This window comes from Bos javanicus, chromosome 3, assembly GCF_032452875.1.
Source record: "Bos javanicus breed banteng chromosome 3, ARS-OSU_banteng_1.0, whole genome shotgun sequence".
NCBI lineage: Eukaryota > Metazoa > Chordata > Mammalia > Artiodactyla > Bovidae > Bos > Bos javanicus.
Window position 1 is genome coordinate 112,269,346 of NC_083870.1, and position 20,304 is coordinate 112,289,649.

At 49.3% G+C, this 20,304-nt stretch overlaps 1 protein-coding gene across 4 annotated transcripts in view; it reads left to right on the top strand.

The window, feature by feature from the left end:
- The window catches only part of CSMD2 (CUB and Sushi multiple domains 2), a 694,802-nt gene that overhangs the window by 411,556 nt on the left and 262,942 nt on the right, over positions 1-20,304 (top strand). For 3 of the 4 annotated variants that reach the window (XM_061412621.1, XM_061412618.1, XM_061412619.1), the window contains one exon: positions 6,401-6,583. The exons of the other annotated variant lie outside the window; for it this stretch is intronic. In XM_061412621.1, coding sequence (XP_061268605.1) covers positions 6,401-6,583 — 183 coding nt within the window. The remainder of the gene's footprint in view (positions 1-6,400; positions 6,584-20,304) is intronic. 4 annotated transcript variants of the gene reach the window in all.

Below are 20,304 nucleotides of genomic sequence, written 5' to 3' on the forward strand. Positions count from 1 at the left end.
AAAGGGAGACATCTCGGAAGCCTGGGTAGGGAAAGAGCTCGGAAGAGGTGACATCTTAGGCTGAAGTCTGTCACGTGAGCAGTGGGCCTTGGGACATCAGAGAGGAGAGGACGCTGTAGCCCAGGCCAAGGTGACAGTGAATCAATGAAGGAATGAATGACGTCCCACCCCACTGGAAAGACCATGAATCCTAGCTCACACTCACCACCCCTCTCCCTCTGCATGGCGCTCCCTCCTTGGAGCTCATCAAGTAGTGAATTTATAGAGACACAAGACGCAGCTCCTTTTCTACAGATGTTGCCATGAAAGAGGATTCCAATTTGGTATTAGAAATGGGAAAACCTGGGGAGAAGATGGTACGGTTGATCACAGACGTTAGGGATAAAACAGCAGAGAAGAGGGAAAGTGAATACGCAGGTGGAGATGGAATTCTGAGGGTCTCTGAAGCTCGCATCTGGTGTTCGCCAGCTCACTTCTGGTTGGCAGAAGGAGGGAGGAAGACAGATAAACACTTATAAAATAGAATTCTTTTAAGCCAGAGAACAGGAAGCTGCATGCATGATCTTCTCCAAGTCAGAATTTGACTTAGGGATTCAGTTCTGGGCTCTGACCCCAGATTTGGTCAGCATCAGCCGGGAGGGTCAGGTTCCCGTGCCTTTTCCAGCAGGAGGGCAATGGGGCCTTGGTTCCCATGTGTTTCCAGCTGGGGTTGACCGTGGGTTTGGAGGGAAAGTCTAGATCAAGACATAGGGAGTCTGAGGGCCAGAAGCCAGCCCCCAGCCTCCTAGTCTTCCGAAAGGCACTCTCGAGCCACCCTCTCTGTTCTTCCTGACTCCCCACCCAATCCTGATTCTGTAGTCTGTACCTCCCTTTCTTCAATATCTTGGACCTCTTCACCAAATGCACCCTTAAACCTGACTTCCCCCGAGATCACCGTTCCTAGGAACCCTCTCCAGAGCGGGCAGCTCCTGTCCGCAGACCCCATGAACTTGACACTTGAGAGGTGGGCTCATGTGCTTGCTCTCCAGTGCCTTCCACCTACGTGCACACCCTTCTGCTTTGCCTCGGCTGTCTCCACCTCTGCTGCTCACTCCCTCCTCGTCCAGGTCGCCAGCCTCTTCCTCTCCATCCTGAGTCTCGCCGCCACTTGCTTTTCCGTTTCTCAGCCTTCTCACCTCCTGTGGGTGAGGACCTTGCTCTCGCACCTGTGAAACCTGGATTCCACTCAGCTGCTCCGAGGCCCCTTGTGCCTTCTGCTCCTCCACCCCCTCCTCCCTCTACTCCATTCACGTCCTTCTCTTGGCTTCTCCATTCCCCATCCCCTCCCCCACCTACTCTGTTCACATCCTTCCCCCATCAACCTCGGCCCCTAGCATCAACCGTCAGCTGTTCTTCGATCAATAGCCTCACCTCCCTGCCCACTGCCCTTCCTTCTCTCCACGTGCATATGAACCAGTATACGGGGGCTCTGGGACAAGCCACACAGCCCTGCTCATAGGTGTCCCTGAAAACGAGCTGAGCCTCTCTGTGGACCCTGGGTCCATGGCTGTGTGTCCAGCCATGATTCCTCTTCTCCAGGGGATTGTGGCAGACATTCTGCTCAATGCTGCCTCCTTTTCCCCACGAGTGGTCCCCCGCCTTCAGCAAACATCATGACCCATCCTCCTCCGCTTGTAATGTAGAGCCTGTGTCATCACAAGAGCTCCTTCAGCCTCCTGCTGTCCTTCCTGAAAGGTCGCGGTGGTCACCTCTGCCCTCCTGGCATCACGAGGGAAGGGGAGCTTCCTGATCTCTAAGACAAGCCCCCAGCATGCGCTGGTCCCGGGCCTCCTGCCTGCTCCAGAACCTCACGCTGTTACTGTCCATTTCAGCTGACCATTCAGTGTCTCTCATTCAGTCATATTCTCCACCTCTGTCTCTCCCTCTCTCCCCTTCCCCATCATGTAATTACAGCCTAGTTTATTCAACCTTAAAACCCTGCTCCACTGCCCCCTCGAGTCTACAATCCTCCTACGTTGCCACCTGACTTCTCTCTATTTGTTCACTTTGAAGAAGTGCTTTCTTCACGAGTCATCTCCTCTTTGTGGATCATCGTCCCTTTCTCCCACCCTATGCCGGCCCCGTCATCACACTCGGCCTCCTGCCAGTAACCAGTGAGCTCCTTCCACTCCCCTGCGGCCACTCCTTTCTAAACTTCCACACAGCCCCCGGAGATCAGGAGCCTCCCTCTAGAAAGGGAGCTCCAGGCAGCAGGACCTGTGTCTGCCTTGTGCTCTGCACGCTCTGCCCAGCCCCAGTGCCCCGTGCCGAGGGTCACCCTAAGTAGATGCGCCAATGCTTGTTGAATGCGTGAGTGATCTCCCTGCCTCCACAATCGCTACCCCCAGATCATTCTCCAGGCAGCAGCCAGGGTGACCGTTTAAAACCCACATCATGAGATGCCTAGTGAAATGAAACCCTTTCCCGAGTCCCCACCCTCTGCCATTGCCTCACTCTGAAGTCCAGGCTCATCAGCAGGTCGCACAGGCCCTTCTGTGGGTTGGCGCTGCCTGCCTCTTCTGCTCTCATGCCTCATCACCTTGTGGAAAGTACTTGTGCTTATAGAAAGGCAATGTGGCGTGGTGGTGAAGAGCCCTGGAACCGTACAAACTGGGTCTGGACCTTAGATCCACCATTTCCAGGCTATATGACCTTGGGTAATTGCATGACCTCTCTGTGCCTTGGTTTCCTCACCTTTAAGATGGGAATGGTAGTACCTAGCTCACAGTGGCATTGTAAGGAAGAAAGGAGTCAACCGTGTGTAAAATGCTCAGAGCGGCCGCCAGCACATCGTCAGAACTACTGATTCGTTGTGATCACAGTGATGAGTTGCCGTCCCTGCTGGGGTTGCAGTCCTGCCAACAGCCTGACCTCTGTGCCTCTGCACGGGCTCCTGCAGCACAGGAAGGGTCCTTCCTCTCGTCTCCCTCCCACTAATGCCTTTCTCTTTTTCCCAACTTTATTGAGATGTAATTAACACATAACATTGTGTCAATTTGAGGTGAACAACGCGTTGATTAAATATGTGCATATATTGTGAAATGATTACCACAGGAAAGTTAGTTAATACGCCCATCACGCATCACCTTACAACGTGTGTGTGGTGTGTTGAAGACTTTTAAGATCTACTCTCTTAGTAACTTACAAGAATACAACAACAGTGTCATTAACCAGAATCACCATGCTGTGCAGCACCTCCCCTGACTTGTTCATCTTATATTTGGAATTTCATGTCTTTCAAACACCTGTACCCGTTCCCCCACTCCCACGCTTGCACCCCCCCACCCACAACCACCATTCTACTCTGTTTCTGTGAGTTCATTTTATTTTTTTAGATTCCACTTATAAGTGAGATCATCTGGCATTTGTCTCTCTCTGACTTATTTCACTTAGCATAATGCCCACAAGGTTCATCCATGTCACAAATGGCAGAATTTCCTTCTTTGTGGCTGAAAACATCCCAGTGTGCATGTATGCCGCAGTTTCTTTGTCTGTTCATCCATCAGTGGACATGTAGGTTGTTTCTAGGTCTTGGCTGTTGCGAATATTACTGCAGCGAATCCCACTTGTTCTTTTTACCTGTTGGCTCCCGCACAGACTTCAGGCCTCAGCTTAGATGTCACCTCCTCCAGGAAGTCTCCCCTGATGCCTGGGCTGAGACTGGGCTGAGAAGAGAGAGCCATGGGGGCACCAAAGAACTCAGCAATAAATAATATTGGATTGCCCAAAAATTCATGTAGGTTTTTCCATAACCTCTTATGGAGAAGCGTGAATAAATTTTTGGCCAGCCCAATATTTTACTGTTCTAGTTATTAAAAACCAAGATGAATGCAAAATATTCAAATTTTTTTTAAATTTCAAAAATGACTCTGATGCCCAGGACTAGGATGAGGCGAGCAAGGTGAGTCATCAAGTGCTGAGTCAGATCTGGTCTTTTTATTAAAGTTCTAGTATCTCTCTTCCTGTTGGATTTGATTTATAGGCATCAATTTTGATTTTCTAAAAATCAAGACACTGCACTGAGATCATGTTTGTCTATCTGGCTGAGTGCCTGCTGCTCCCTAAAATTTCGCTCCCAAGGTTAGTGCCTCACTACCCACACCCCATCTCCAGCCCCACCTTCCAAGTGTGAGCTGTGTGCACCCTGTGTCATGAACACTAGCTTCCTGGTCTGGACTGTTTAGTCTTTGAGACCAGAGCCCACGTCCAGGTCCCAAGTGTCTGGCACAGAGACTGGCACACAGTAGGTACTCATTCTATGCTTCTGATCATACTGACAGCAGGCGGAATGGAATGGGTGTGGACGGGGCCAGGCCTTCCCAGTGGAGAGAGCAGAGTGACTTCCCTCCTCCCCCTCAGGATGCTTGTTCTCTCACGCTGATCACACCCCCAGACTAGCTGGTGTGGTCTGGGGTGTAGGCAGGTAGACCCACATTTACCTCTTCTGCAGCATACCTGGGCCTCCCCAGGACGCCTTACACCTGGGTCCCCTCCCACACAGTGAGTTCAGCTCTGTCTTCACACGTGGGTAACTTCCTTCAGCTCTCAGAGGGTCCACAGTGAAAGTCTTCACCCAGGTCCTGTGTCCCTGAGACAGCATGCTTGGGGACAGCACAGGGAGGGGCCTTGCTGCTCACTTCTCCATGCTGACTTGTCTCGGGGACCCTGCTTCCATTTCTTCAGGTCTCCTGGGGCTCCGGGACCTGCAGCAGAGTGGCCACCTTCCCGGGAGCGCCTCCATGGCTGCGCTTGCCCAGGCCTGGCAGGAGAGCTGTCTTCAGAGGAGGGTTGGCTTGTGCTTTCAGGCGTGTGCAGAGGGAGCCATCAGGGGCATGCCTGAGATGAGAGGAGGGTGAGCTGACCCGCACTGGAGTCCTCAGGCCTCGTGCCTGGTCACGCAGACCCTCTTTTCCCCGAAACGAGGGACAGCAAGAGCTGTCTGACTTAGATCTCTCTCTCTCTCACACACACATGCACACACACACACACACACACAATGACTTTCTCTCTCATACACACTGTCTCTCTGTCTTTCTCATACACACACACTTTGACTCTCTCTAACACACACACACTCTCTCTCACACATACACACACACTCTGACTCTCTCTTGCACACACAAATCCACACACTCTCTCTCTCTCACACACACATACACACTCACTCAATCCCAGCCAAAGAACACCTTGTTCTGCCTGCTCTCATCAGTGGGCTGGAGGCCCTGGCTTGAGGGAGGGGGACCATGAAGGTGACCACGGTCACCGTCCAGATAAGGCAGCGGTGCCTGGGGCTCACCAGACCTGAACCCAGGACCCAACAGCTGTGGTGAGAGAGTTTTGTGCAGAATCACCCCAAGTTCAGGGACTATGACTCTGACAGCCCATAACGGTGCCCACGGAAGAGGCAGTGTCGCTTTGGCCTGACAGTCCTGGGAAGGTGTCCAAAAACTCCCACTATCCCAGCCCCCTGAATCACAGGACTCCTGCTGTCCTCGCCTCACCATCTGTCACTTCATTCATGACTCGGAGTCCTTCCTGAGGGTGCCCTCCTCCCTGGGAACCGAGCTCCTGCTCCCCACTCCTTCCCCTCCTCCGCTCCTGCTCTTCATCTCTCACAGCACCAAGCTCGTAGAAGTGGGGGGCGACTCCGGAGGAAACTCCAAGGCCGAGGCCAGGACAGAGGACTTCCCTGGGGTGTCTCAGTCCTGACTGACTCTCCCACCAGGCCTCCACCCGTCACGCCCTGAGTCCAGACCTCCAGAGCTGTCTGGGGGAACCCACTGCCTGTGCGACTCACCACTGTTGGATCCACGAACTTTAAAAGCATGCTTAATGAGTCCTGTGTTTTTTCATTTTACCTGCTCCTGTCTCAAACAGAATTAAAAATATATCTCCGTGAAAATGCTTCCAGGTCAGAAGGCAGTGGGTATTGATTCTCACATCATCTCTGGGTGGGGGAAAGGCAGGCAGCACAAAGGCAGCCTCCCTCCCATTTTGTTCTTACCTTCACTGCTCAGGAAGGGACTGGGCCTCAAATCTACCAGGGAACAGGCATAATTTGAATGCAGAGTCCAGTCAGTAAAGAAGGCTCCAAACCCTGTGAACCTGTGAATTCCTAGGACAGTGTCTCACAGGGAACATACAACCACCTTCCCTGAATAAAAACAGCCAAGCACCTGGAGTATTCCTTATGGGTGCGGAGTCCCAGAGCCGGAGGGCCCGTTCCTCCCAGGGCTTCTCATCAAAAGCCCACGGGGTCTGTCTGAGCCCTGCCCTCGTGGCGGAGGTGCAGCGTCACGCCCCGGCTTCGGGCGGTGTGGAGTCACCACGTGTGTCTGTTCTCTCCTCTCCTCTCTTGCAGAAATCGAGCAGGGCAGCTGTGGAGATCCCGGTGTACCTGCCTACGGCCGGCGGGAAGGCTCCCGGTTCCGCCACGGGGACACCCTCCAGTTTGAGTGCCAGCCTGCCTTTGAGCTGGTGGGGCAGAAGGCAATCACGTGCCAAAAGAATAACCAGTGGTCGGCTAAGAAGCCAGGCTGCGTGTGTAAGTGAGCGGGGAGGGGGGTCGCTTCTATGCAGAAGCCAGGGACCCATGTCCTAGCCTATCTGGGGGCCCCGTCCTTGAGAACCTCGTAGGGTCGTAACCACAGTTTCACTCTGGTTGGCTTCTTCTCTTTCTTGAAACGTCTCTGGCTGAGTCCTCATTTCTGGCAGTGATGTGAACGGTATAGCACTGAGCGTGACTACTCTTGACATCCGGGGCTTCTTCGACAGCGCCTTCCTCTCCCCGGTGACCCTCGCAAGCACTGTCAAACCCAGACGTTTCCTCCTCACCCTTCTAGTTGTTGGTGACGCCACACCGTCGAACCAGGGTGGAAGGTGCTGGCAAAGCTCGTAAGGCTCTAGACACCCTGCCAGCCTGGGGGTGCTGTGGGATACCATGACCGTGCCGGGACTCACGGGTTTCATCCGATTGCTTCCTCTTGCATCAGATGTAGGGAGGGGTTGGGATCCAGCTGTCTTTGAATTGTTGATCTTTGGGAGAAAGGGTTGGAGTTGAGTGCTCTGTTCTCTGGGGACAACAAGGATTCTTTTCTTCCCTCCTCTGGGATGGTCTGACTTTGCTTTCCAGCGCAAATAATACTTTAAGTCCTGGCTCCCAGGGAAATCAGCTAGCGTGAGGGGGCTGTGTGTAAAGGAGCAGGCTTGGTCTTTGTTCAGACGTCAAAGGTTCTCCCTCTCTGGGCTGTCGTCTCTTTTTCTCCCAACGCTCACCCCCGCCACCCTCCATCTCTTACAATCTGCTTCCCCCAGGGAAGGGCTGACAGCCTGACTTCTCGTCTCCCTTCTGGGTGGGTTTCTCAGGTGCTGTCTCATAGAGAATGTTGGCCCCTCGAGGCAGGGAGAGGAGTAACCTGGGAGACTATAAGGAATATCTGTGATGATGGAGAGTTTGGCTCAGGAGTGGCTGGGCCAGGTCATACCACAGTGACTACGTCTTGAACAACCAAAAAAATCACTTTGTGTAGTGGGCAACGCATTTTTGATGACCTGTGAGTTTTACGTAAAAATTCTTGCAGAGGTTTAAAGATCAAATCGCTCTTAGATGTACATTAAGCAAATCAAATTATTGAAAAACATATTGCGTGGAATCAGTCACAGATCTCTGGCCTGATGTGGTTAGGATATAGTGCCTGACAATGTGCACCCTGGGAGCTGGGGGTAGGGGGCAGGGGGCAGGGGAGGTTAGCAGGGAGTAGGACTGGGCAGGTTCAGAGATGAGCCTAGGGCAGAATGGGCGGGTCGAATGGAGTCCTGCAGAGCGGGTCAGAGTCAGGTCCTCAGAACGCAAAAGGTCTGAACTGCAAGAGTCCCAGGGAGCGTGGGGGCTCCATCTCTGAAATCCATCTGGGAGAAACAAGGCAGGGAGAACTGAAAGGGTCAGACTTCTAGAGCAGAGAGCTGGCAGGAGTGAAGTGTGCCTCAGAGCCAGCTGGTGACTTAGAACCAGGATAAAGCTCCCTGCTCCACAAACTGAGACATGCAGGTAGCAGAATGCTGCCTCTGGGAGGTGGGGCGGAGGGGGGGTCGTCTGTCACTCAAGCCCTCCAGGAATTTATTTGCCCTTTTGGCTCTTAGAAGTACTTTCAGGAAATCTCTGAAAACTTCAGTCAGTGCTGCTCAGCAGGCTCTCTGCTTCCAGGAGGAAAGCTGACAGGATGTTGAGCACTGCTTACAATCAGCTGAGAAGAAGCAGAGGGCAGAGGAGTCCTGGCGGGTACCGGGTGGTACTCTCTGTGGTTTAAAACAAGGAAGAGGAGCCTGAGGCTTATTGATGAGAACCGTGAAGCAGGCACTCTTCTTAGGGGTGGGGGGAGGGGGGGAGGATGGCACTTCTTCTTCCAGATGATTCTGGGAGATGGGGGGTGATATCCCCAAGGTACTGCCATCACTCAGGTATTTCTGATCATGTCGGTATAACAAACATGGCTGGAGTCTCAGGGATGCTGCCTCTGGTGGAGGAGGCCAGAGAGGATGTGCTGGCCCCAGGCTTTTGCACCATGAGCAAGGTCGCAAGTGAGTGCCATCTGTCAGCTTCCTCTCTACTGAGACCCCAACCCCTAATCTGATGCATCCCTGGGTCTCAGGCTTTGCCTTCAGGGAACTCCTGGTCTAACTCATGGTGAAAGATGGTACTAAGACGATCTGGGTGCCCTGAGAGAATTAGGGATTCAGCATCTGGAGACCTGTGTCTTAGTCTCAGCTCAGTTTCCTAGCTCCAGCCAGGGCAGCTTCTCTCTGAAATTTGCTTTGCTGATCTATCTGATGGGGCTGCACTCCCCAATTCTAAGCCTTTGTGATCATATTTACAGGAAAAGACAACTATGATACGGATGGTCCTCACATTTTCCATCATGAACACTTGAAAACCACTTTCTAAAGTGGGTCATTTATACAGAGCTCATTCTTCGAGGGATAAAGTTAAAACATGGCATTCTCCTCCTGACCCCAGATCAAATATATAATATAGTGTGTGATCCTATAATAGATGTGTGATCCTATAATAGTGTGTGATCCGTAGAAAAAAGGACAATATCTATAAGCATTTATAACAATATAGAATAGTCCAGTCAGTCTCTGTTTTATAATATGGTCATAAATGTACGTAGAAAAGCACCTCTAGCAAATGTCAGCTTAAGTGCCCTAAGTTTCAATATTAGTCACGATAAATATTAACACATATTTAGCAAACAATGTCATTCTTTCCTTCTGAGGGTTTAGAAGAGGACTTGAAGTTGGGGGGTGTTTTGAAGGCTCAGATTTCTTTGAACACTTGTCCAGAGAAGTGCACAGCAGTGCATTGTTCTCTTGCAACATTTTCTTCAAAACAGTTCCTTACTCGGGAATGGCCCTGCCGAGACGATACAAGTACACTCTTGCCTTCATGTTCCAAAACATTTTCTGCAGCGAGCAGGGACTTCAGAATCATTTTGTTGGCTTGCGAGCTGCCTTCGCAGTAGTAGATGCTCAGTAGATGGTCTTTCTTTTCATCTCGGTTTTAAAGATGATGATGTTCCTCACCGTGAGAAGCATTCTGAAAGAAAAGATGGAACCGGCGTCTTTTCTCTTCCTCTCTCCTCCTCCTTGGCTGATTCACATCTCCAGGGATCGCTGCTCCAGAGCAGGTGGCAACAATTGCACTTCCCATCCATTCAACAGTATTCTTACTGCATTCTTACCCTGTGCCAGGCTCTACCTGGAGAACTGGTGCTCAACCCGGGGTCCTGGTGAGAGAGCGCCCCCCAGGTTTCAAACACCCTTCACCTTCCCAGAAACTCTGCCTGTTTCACTGGCTTCCTTACAAAAGCACCATATGGGAGCCTCTCCCATATAACCCTGTCCCCTTCTTTCTCCACAAGAGATACAATAGAAGGAAGATACAAATAACCGATGGTGGTTTGCACAACACTTGATGCTTTGTTGACAGGCTAGCACTTCACACTTCATAAGGAAGCCAGGAAACCAATTATCAGTCCATTAGCAGCCACTTGCATAAGAAGTTTCAAAACAGCCTTCACCAGGAAAATGCCAAGACCTCACAGATGCCAGCTTCCCTTGGCCATTTTGTAAGCCACCAGGAGAAGGCGTGAATCCTAATTGCTCAGTTCCTAATGTATATGGCATAGGTGTGAAATGAGAATACACAGGGATGCATGCAGTGTGAGTTACAAATCAGCAAGCGGTCCTTGAGAGACCAGGGAAGGGAGACGTGGGTCCTCAGGGGCTCAAGGAAAGTGTCACAGAGGATACAGGACTGGAGGGTTGGGAGGTAAAGGAGGGTGCTCCATACAGGGATGCTGCAGGATATGGTCCTCTCCTGGCACCCTCCCATCCTTTCTCCACTGAGTTACTCCCCTCAACCATTCCCTCTCCACGCTCTGGACATGGACACACACACACACACACACACACACTCAGATTTCTGGTCAGAGGAATGGACTAAGTCCTCAGGTCATTGAGATTCTCAACCTCAGCACTACTGACATTTGGGGCCAGATAATTCTTTTGTGGAGGGTGCTCTTGTGCATTTTAGGGTGGGTTAGCTGCATCCCTCCTGTCTTCTATCCACTAGAAGCCAGAAGCACAGACACCCCTTCCACTACTAACTGTGACAACCAAATACGTCTCCAGACATTGCCTGTATCCTCTGGGGGAAGAAGTCACCCAGGATGGAGAACCACCAGTATAGGAAAAGCTAGTCTTGTCAGATTCTAAATATGATGAAATCTGTGTATTTGCATTTTAAATTAGGTCATGATTAGAAACTATAGAATTGTGACAGTGAGGAAGCATGAGGTAAAGGGAGATGCCAGTGTTTCTTACATGTTTTGCCATTGGGAAGATAGGACTCTTCCCTACAGCATCATGGAATATTTATTCTCTTATTTTATAGATGAAAACAAAGCTCAACTAGGGTCAGAAGTTATAGAACCGTTAGATGATGGGCTGGAATTTGAACTGTTAACTGACAGAGTTGGCTTCTGTTCCAAATGTACACTCTCTCTATTGCCCCAGATTTCCAGAATTCAAGAGGTCAGTAAGGACATCAAAAGCTTAGGACGACAACATTAGTCCAGACTGAGAAACAAACAGTGGTCTTAGCTACTCCCATGAAGTAACAGAAATTGACAAGAGTGAAACAAATCCGTGAGGGCTAGATCCATGGCCCTTGTTGGGACTACACCAGTATTTATTCTTGTTGTTCAGTCACCAAGTCGTGTCCAACTCCTAGTGACCCCATGGACTGCAGCTCGCCAGGCTTCCCTGTCCCTCACTGCTTCCCAGAGACTGCCCGAGTTCATGTCCATTGAGTCAGTGACACCATCCAATCATCTCATCCTCTGTCGCCCTCTTCTCCTCCTGCCCTCAGTCTTTCCCAGCATCAGGGCCTTTTCCAATGACTCAGCTGTTCACATCAGGTGGCCAAAGTATTAGAGCTTCAGCATCAGTCCTTCCAAAGAGTATTCAGGTTGCAATATACCTTTGTTGAGGTCACTTTTTTCATCTTTACTTTTTCTCATTCCTTCTACCTACCCATCCATTTATCCATCCATATTGATGTATTGAGCACCTACTATGTACCAAATCAGCTGCATGAGTAGGTGTGGCCAATCCTGGTAAAATTCTAAACTGGGACACCTCTGGGGATGATCCCGCTCAGGCTGAGGGGCAGAGATCTTAGTGCCATGTCCGTACAATGTACTGTAACTCTTTCAAGGAGTATCTTGAGTCCAAGGACCTCTACTCAGCACAGACTTTTGGTATACTCTAGTATTTTAAAGGTTTAAATAAATAAGATATTCCTAATTTCACTTCTTTCAACCAAAGCCAATTTCAAATTTGGCCATTCCTTTTTGATTCTTATCCACACACACACATATTTCATATGGTTTTAATCAAAGTGAACATACCGTCTTGCATTCTGTCTTTTGAAGTTCATGGTTTTAATCAAAGTGAACATACCGTCTTACATTCTGTCTTTTGAAGTTCATATTATATTGCATATCTTGTCATGTTACTACATGTCTTTCGTACTTTACCAGTCTTAAAATCTATGGAATATTCTGTCTAGTGAGTGGACCATGACTTAGCCAATTATCCTCTGGGGGAAATGCAGTATAGCTCAATTATTTTTTTATAAGCTTTTAACATCCTCAAGCATGCATGCTCACGTGTGCTCAGTCATGTCTGACTCTGTGATCCCATGGACTATAACCCACCAGGCTCCTCTGTCATGGAATTTTCCAGGCAAGAACACAGGAGTGGGTTGCCATTCATTCTCCAGGGGATCTTCCTGATCCAGAGATAGAACCTGCGTCTTTTGCATCTTCTGCATTAGCAGGCAGATTCTTTACCAGCTGAGCCACCCGGAACCCATCCTCAAGCATATGACCTTTTTATATCTTTTCTTGAATTCTGTCCTTGAGGTAAATTTCCAGAAATGAGGTTGTTGGGCCAGAGTAGGAACATTTAAAAATACTCATATCATTCCCCCAGAATGTTCTGCCAGGTCATAATGTCAGTAACAAAAGCTTGAAGGTTAAGACTAAGATTCATATAACACATGTCCTTCCCGTCCAGAAATATGGCATAGATTTCTCTGTGTGTTCATCTGCTTCCATTTTTCTAAATGTTAACAACTTTATAGTTTTATTCATATAGGTCACATGTGTCTCTTGCAATCTTCACCAGCATCACCAAATCTCAAGGATTTGTGTGGCCTTTTAAAAATTGCCAATTTAATAGGTATAAATTGAATGCATCCCTCCAGCACACCCTTGTCAACTTCCATGAAGTGCCAAATGTTATGATAAGTGCTGCGAATCTAGAGATGAATTGGGCACAGCCCTTGACCTCAATGAGCTCGCTTGCACATGAAGATAGACATAATTATGTAAATTAAAGTGGGCTCTTGTGGTTCAAAGTTTACTTTTTCATCTAGAAGCATTGGTGAATCAGATGCGTTTAGAAACCGCCCCATGAAGGTCCATTCTTTTATTTGACACATATTCATTGAGGTCCAGTGATGTGGCAGGTATCACAGGAGGTGTGTAACAGGGGAGCAACCACCCTTCTGTTCATAGAGCATAGACTTTCATCAATGCTGCTAGAACAGTTGGGCCTCAAAGATGGGAGGACGGAGTGGGGGCCCTGCTGGGAAGAAAGCTACTCTAATGGCCGTATGGGTTCTGAGAGAATCCAGGGGGTCTGGGGCTCTGCAAAAGGAGGATGTCCATTGGATACATCGACACACATATGCACAAGTGTGCACACACACGCGCGCGGTCTCTCAGTACTCGGTGTGTAGTGGTTCCCAAAGGAGTTGGCTGATCCCAAAGTGAGAGAATGAAAGAAGGGAGGTAGGGTCCATGGGAGTAGGATCTAGAGAGAGACTGCGGGGTATGCGTGGCTGGACGCGTGTCCCTGTTGGAGCAGGAGGTGTCAGGATTTCCATTACAGGACTCAGGTCCTGGCCTTTCTCCAGCTGGCCTGGGCGCAGCCCTGCCCCGCAGGGACTTGGAGCATTTGCTTTTTGCAACCCCTGGGTAACAACTGTCTATCCTGACACGTGGCTATCTATGAGAGTGTTGCGTTGGTGTTTTCCTTTTCAATTTGAAGGCTCTTTCCATTTGATATACATATTTTCCCCAATCTCCAGCTTTCTTTTTTCTTTATTTCTGTTTTGCTAGTTTGCATTGTACAGTTGTTTTACATATTTATGCAGACAAATCCCTCGATATTTGTGATTTCTTTTCAGAGCTGACAAAGTTATCATTCTGCCACTGATCTGAAAAAACAGTCTGTTCTATTTTTGGTTATTTGTCAGTAATTTGATTTTTTTTTAATATAATTTGTTAATCCATCTGGAGTTTATTTAGATGAATGTATGATATTGTCCAAACTATTACACAGTTTTCCAACACAATTTATTAAGTAATTCATTTCCCTTTTGATTTGAGGCAAATGAATTGTTCTATCACATTCTGAATCCTCGGATGTAGTTAAGTCTCTTTCTTGACTCACCGCTTTGTTCTGCTGCTCATTTCTATCTTAGCACCGGTATTGAATAATTTTAATTGTTGTTTTATAATATGTTCTAATATCTGGCAGAGCTGGAAACTACTCCTTCCTCCGTTAATTATTTTCTCTTTCAGAATATTCATTGTTATTCTCATCTGTTTGCTGTTCAAGATTAATTTTAGAATCATTTTGTCATAGTAAAAAAAAAAAAATCCTATTGGGATTTTGTATGTGTGCTCCTATTAAACTATAAATTAACTTCAGGAAAGTAGGCATTTTTATACTACACAGCCTTCCCATCCTGAAACACGACGTGTCACTCTTTTGTCCGTCTACTTTCATTTTTCTAAATATAACAGCTTTGTGGTTTTCTTCATATAGGTCACATACTTCGCTTGCTAGCTGTATTTTTAAACAGGCAGCTGCTTTTCCACTCCCCTCCCACTTCAACCGCAATGCCCTGTTGACACGTGAGGCATGTCCAGTTTTCCTTCTTCGTGGCTGAATCCTCTCATTCCCCATAAATATTTAACCCCAGGTTTTCCAGGACAAGTGCAGTTTCAAGCATCCTTTCCTTCATCCCAGAAAACATGATCACGATAACTAGAGTCCTTGGAAACTGCCTCTTTCAAACGTTCAGAGAGAACTGGGATCAGCTGGGGTTTGAAAGCGTCAGCCTCAGTATGACAGATAATATTCCTGGTAATTGCTTGTGATCAGGGTGGGGGTCGTGATAAGGGTAGTGTGAGCTCCCTCTGCTGATATAATGTTCTCCTTACTTCTCTGGGCTTCCATAAAGGTCCCATAAACCCACATGGGTCCCTGGAAGAGAAACAGAGAACCTGGAGATTGCTTTGGTCCAACTTTGTCAATTTCAGGTCAATTCCTAGAAGTTGAAACCAGATGGTTTCAGGCCCCCTTCCTCTGTTACCTGGTCCCCCAGCACATGGACACTGAAGACGTGTGCTAGCTTGTGGTGGAGCTGGGGGTGCCTGCTCTGTAGACGGTCTGCAGTAACTCAAAGGGTTCGTTTTCCAGAGAAGAAAGTCCTGGCAGTGACAGGAGGTGGGAACCGTCTGTATCTGCTACTGCAATGGGGAATGGGCACTAAAGTCAGGGCTGTGAAGCCTGATGGGGCCACAGGGGCAGCCTAGGAAGAGAAACCTGGAGTTGAGGGAGACTGGGGCTGGGAGAACTGACCCTGGATGAACAGATGGCTCATAAAGAGGCCTGCCAGTATTTCCAATCAGAATATCCAAGGAAGTAGCTTCAACACTTGTCTCACCAGACTAGAGTGGGTCCTATATTGCTTGTTACCGTTGTTCTTAAATAGGCAGATACTTGATGGGGGAAGGTGGCCTCTGGTCCTCACCAGGGGAAGAGTGTCTACCCAGGCAGGCCATCCCATCCCCGGCAAGAGCTGCCTTTTCATTAAGAGCTTCTCTCACAGCAGGGACTGGAGAAGAGACCAAGAATCAGGAAAGCAGCCCAGTCCCTGGGCTGGGGCACACATAGGAGGGCAGGGATGGCAGGTGGGGAGGGTCTGGAAGCTCTGCGTGCCTGTGGGTGTGCCAGGCTCCTCACAACCCCACCAAATGCTGACTCTGGGAAGCCATACTCATTGTCACCCCACTGGTTTGAGGGGATGGGACTTCCTGTGACTGTCAGCCTTGGCTGGGCTTGGCTCAGGATCTGGCTGTAAGAACTGAGCCTGTAGAACCAAGGTATTCAGTGCACTGGAGAGTTGGGGTGGAGGTCTCATCAGGCAAAGACTGGATGGGCAGGGATGGCTCACAAAGGAGGCTCCCAGCACATCCAAGGAAGAAGAATCTACACTTTTCCCACCAGGCTACTGTGGGTCACAAACATCACTTGTTACCTTTATTTTTAAATTGATACTTTATGGGGGAAGGAGGTATCTCTGGTGGCCCTGACCAATATAAAATGAACCCCAACCCAGCTAATTATTAGAATCACTCATAGGCTTTTAAAAACAGAGAATCTTGGTCTCATCCCCAGAAATTCTGATTCAGCAGGTCTGGGATGGGAGCCAGGAATTATTGTTCTAAAATCTTCCTAGATGATCTGTATCAGATTAGTGAACCCCACAAATAAGGAATACCCTCTGTGTGCCAATTGCTTGCAGGAGTGTTTGGGGTCATTCCTGAGGGGCTTGGTCCCCTGATAGGATGGCAGCCTCGTGGGGCATAGGTTTAGAATTTATGTGGTCATATGTTGTTGCTATGAGGCTGGCATAATGTGGGTAGTTTTGATGGTGGTGGCCTTCTGGGGTTCAAGGAGTGTTGACCTCCATGTTGATATCCTGGTGGGGAGTGGGATGCAAAGTTCAGTATTGTGACATCACAACTCAGTGTTTTGATCACCTGCCTTTCACGTCTATGAATGCAAAAAATGTGGAGGGGAGGTCCTCTCCACACCTGACACAGTGCTGCTCGACCCTAGGACAGGGATGGCAATAATTCTCATGTGGTCCTTGTCCTCCAGCAACTCATGATCTAGTGAGTGTGATAAGCACATTCTTTTATGATAAATCAATCTTTGAATTACTGCAATTTAGAGATGTGGCCACAAAGTGCTGCCAGTATGTAAGGAAGAAAAATTCATTCCAATTGGAAGATTCTCAGAAGATTTCTTCTGAGCATCATGGGCAAAATTTCAGCCCAGTCAAACCCAGGAATCTATCCAGAACCAAACTGCAAAAACAGCTTAGAACAAGACCCAGACCAAAGGCCATATTCCTACACCTAAGAGTCCTGGGCCGAGGTATCTGGGCACCACAGTCACCTGGGTGGACTGGGGGCTGGGAAAACTGACTAAATTTTAGGGGTCTTATCCTTCATTGTGACCTCTCCTTGAGGGTTGGGGCCGGAGAAATGGGTATATCTGCTTTTCTCACTTTAGCTTTCAGCTTTGGGGATCAGAGCAGACAGGTTCTTTTCCTTTTATAAAATTTTTGAATTGCTGTGTACACCAAGTGCATTCCCCATGCAGCAGCACAGACTGTGCCTTTTCCACGGTTCTCTGTGATGTCTGCTCAGAGAGCTACGGGAGAGACCCAGAGCCTCTCTAATCAGGGTCTGTTTTCACAGCTGCTGACTCAGGGCCTGGGGCTCGAAGCTCTCCCAATACCCTCCCCCATCGGTGAGCCTCTAGACGAACTTGTCATCTCACCTGGAAGTACATCCCCATCGAGCTCTAGGTGTTGTGGGTGTTCTCGGGCTCTGAGGTTTCTGGGGAAGACACTGCTCACCTTTTGTAGGGACTGGATTTCAAGGACAGCCTTGGGCTACACTTCTTGGGGGAACAATGACCCTTCCTCCCTTCCTGTGAAGAAAGGCAATCTTGGGGGTCTCCGGAGTTGGGCTCGGTGACAGGACTACTCCCCTCGGCTACCTCGTTAACTCCCATCTTACTCAGGGAAACAGGTCAAGGGCATGCCCCAACCTGCTCTGACTATGGTCTTGAAGGTAGCTCTCTCAGGCTAACTATAAACTCACCTGTATCACTGTGGATTACCCGGAAGAAGATCCAAGTATACTTCTTATGATCCAGGGACTTCCACTGAGGGTGCCTTTCCAGTTTGCAGTGGCTGCTGGTCTGCAGTTAGGACTGGGCTTAGAGTGGCCAAGACCATGGATAGCTCTAGTCTCCCTGAGGGAAGATGCTCTGGAGAAGCTGGTGGGGCTCTCCAAGAGGGTCCCAGGAGCACCTTGTGAGCTGTTGGGAATGTAGATTATACCCTTTCTTGAGTTCCCCTGAACTCATAGGAAGGCTTGGGTTCTGGGGCTACATCATGCCCACAGACTTCTCACCAGCTCATAGCTGTGTCTGGCTGATGACATTAATGAAGAATAGGTGAAGTAAACCCCTACACGGGGCACAGAGGCTGACTGAGGTCTGCCCCATGGGGAGAAGAGTCTTCACAAATATCACTCAGGGATCCTAGGGGCTGGCCTCAGCGTCTGTGGGGCCTCACAGCTGTGAAAGCGCTTTTGAGAAGCCTTTGCTTGGCATATGGAGAAACCAGTCATCAAGGCACCCATGCCTCACCCCACAGGGCATGGCTCCTTGGAATCCCAGACAGAACTCTAGTCCAACAGAACAGTCAGCGCTCAACTACTGTCAGCACCGTCCGGCCCCAGGCACCTCCGTGCAGCTGATAGAACACGTCTCCTTGCCTAAGTCAGTCTTCCCAAAAAAGGTGGTACATGGAGTCTTAGCCGCCAGGCCGTCATCCCCCCACAGGAGGAGTCTGGTCAGAATCGCCCACTCATCCATGGAGAAGAGCTACTGAGGATCAGAGTGCAAACTTTTTGGTCTGGCGCCTTCCTGGTTGAGGAGTGGGCTATGCTGGGGAGAGGTGGGGAGACCCCGCTCTCGCCCCCGCAGGCTGGTTGAGACTCAGAGGTACGCTGAGCAGAGGCCTTTGTGGAGATGTTGTGTGATCTCCAGCAGGAGCGCTGAGACATGCCCATTGTCTCCAGTTCAGCGAAGATTGATGTGTGGTATAATACCCGGGTGCCCAGGCTCGGGACTGCACACCTTGCCTTTCAGAAGCTTTATCATAATGCATCTTCACAACCAAGGTGTGATTTCAGAGTGCTTAGTCTAATTTTGCTACATGTGGAAGTAGAAAGTGAGGTACAGAAACTTCCCCCACTCCACAACACCAGACAAACCCAAATTGGGGGGTCCAGTGGCTTGATCTGACTACATATACTTTCCTAAGAATGTATGGTCTGTTTTCAGGATAAAAGCTGAGCCCGGGGAGTGCAGAGTGAGCTCCTTCCCAGGAGTACAGGGCAGGCACTGTCCTCACACATGGGACCAGCAGGGACCAGAGATGTCCTGCCTGCTGGTGACAGGAGATCCTCAGTCATCAGCTCAGGATGAGATCCCAGCTCAGAGCCTGGCCTTGGCAGGGACCTCTGAGTGGGTCTAAAGAGGGTCTAAGCCCAGGGTAGGCTCCAGGAGTGGTTTGAGTGGGCATTCTTCCACAGGTGTGGCAAAAGTCAATCACGACTCAGGGTAGTTTCAGACAGCAGGAAATTCCCACAGGTTGGCCTGGTGCTGATAAGCAGTCACTTTATACCAAGAACCTAGCCAGCCTCTAAGGGGGTACAGTCAGGGTCCAATCGCAGGACACAAGAATTTAGCAATTGTCAGAGCCCTCCTGGTGAGTTTTGGTTTAAGATTTTCTTCCAGAAGGGGACTGGATTGTGAATGAGGAACTACTTGCTCAGGATAAAAGATACTTTTGTGGAAGGAAAGTAAAAGACCGCGTGTGGGGACGACCATCGTCCATATTTGCTTGGGACCGTCCCAGTTTACATCTTCCGTCCTAAGGTAATTACTGAGTGGTCTCATCTTTCGTTCTCAAAAGTGTCCCAGTTGGGGCATTATGTTCTATGATCTCCCCAACCATGACCCAACAGACGTCATGCCAAGAAAGGCATGGAGCCTCAGCTGAGCACTCTGGATGCCGAGGGTGATCTCTGAGCCAAAGATCTAAGAGGTGCAGGGATGGACTCTTCCTCCTCCTCCCATCATCCATGCCCCCTCCTCTCTCTCACCTTTCCCAGATGTGCTGGCCCTCTTTCAGACCTTTAGGTACTCTAAACTCTTTCCCACCTCAGTGCCTTTGACCTGAGGTTCACCGTGCTGGAATGCTCCTCAGGAAGCTGGATCCTTCTCATCACCTCCTCAGAGAGGCTTTCTCTGACTACCCCATCCAGAAGAGCCATCCTTCACTTTCCCATTTCTCCATCCCTTGTCCTAAGTGTATGAGTCAACTTTTGCTATGGCATCAACTGTGCAAAAATCTCAACAAATTGCAACAACAAATATTAATTTCTCACCTGCATCCCATGAGGGCTGTAGGTCAGGTGCAGCTCCGCAGGGCTCAGGGGAAACCTACATAGCCTCTCATTCTGGGGATATCTGCTTGAGCATCCCTATGTCATGCCCTCTCACCTTCCGTGGGACAAAGTCACCAGGCCAAAGTCGATGGCGTAGGCAAGAGGGCTCTGCCTAAAAGGCAGCAAGGAAGGGCAGGGAATATACTCGAGCACAGTAAGCAATGCTTTTTCACCTGTTGATTGCCTGTGCCCTCACTACACTGTAAATTTCCTACAACAATATATGTCTTATTCACTATTGTAT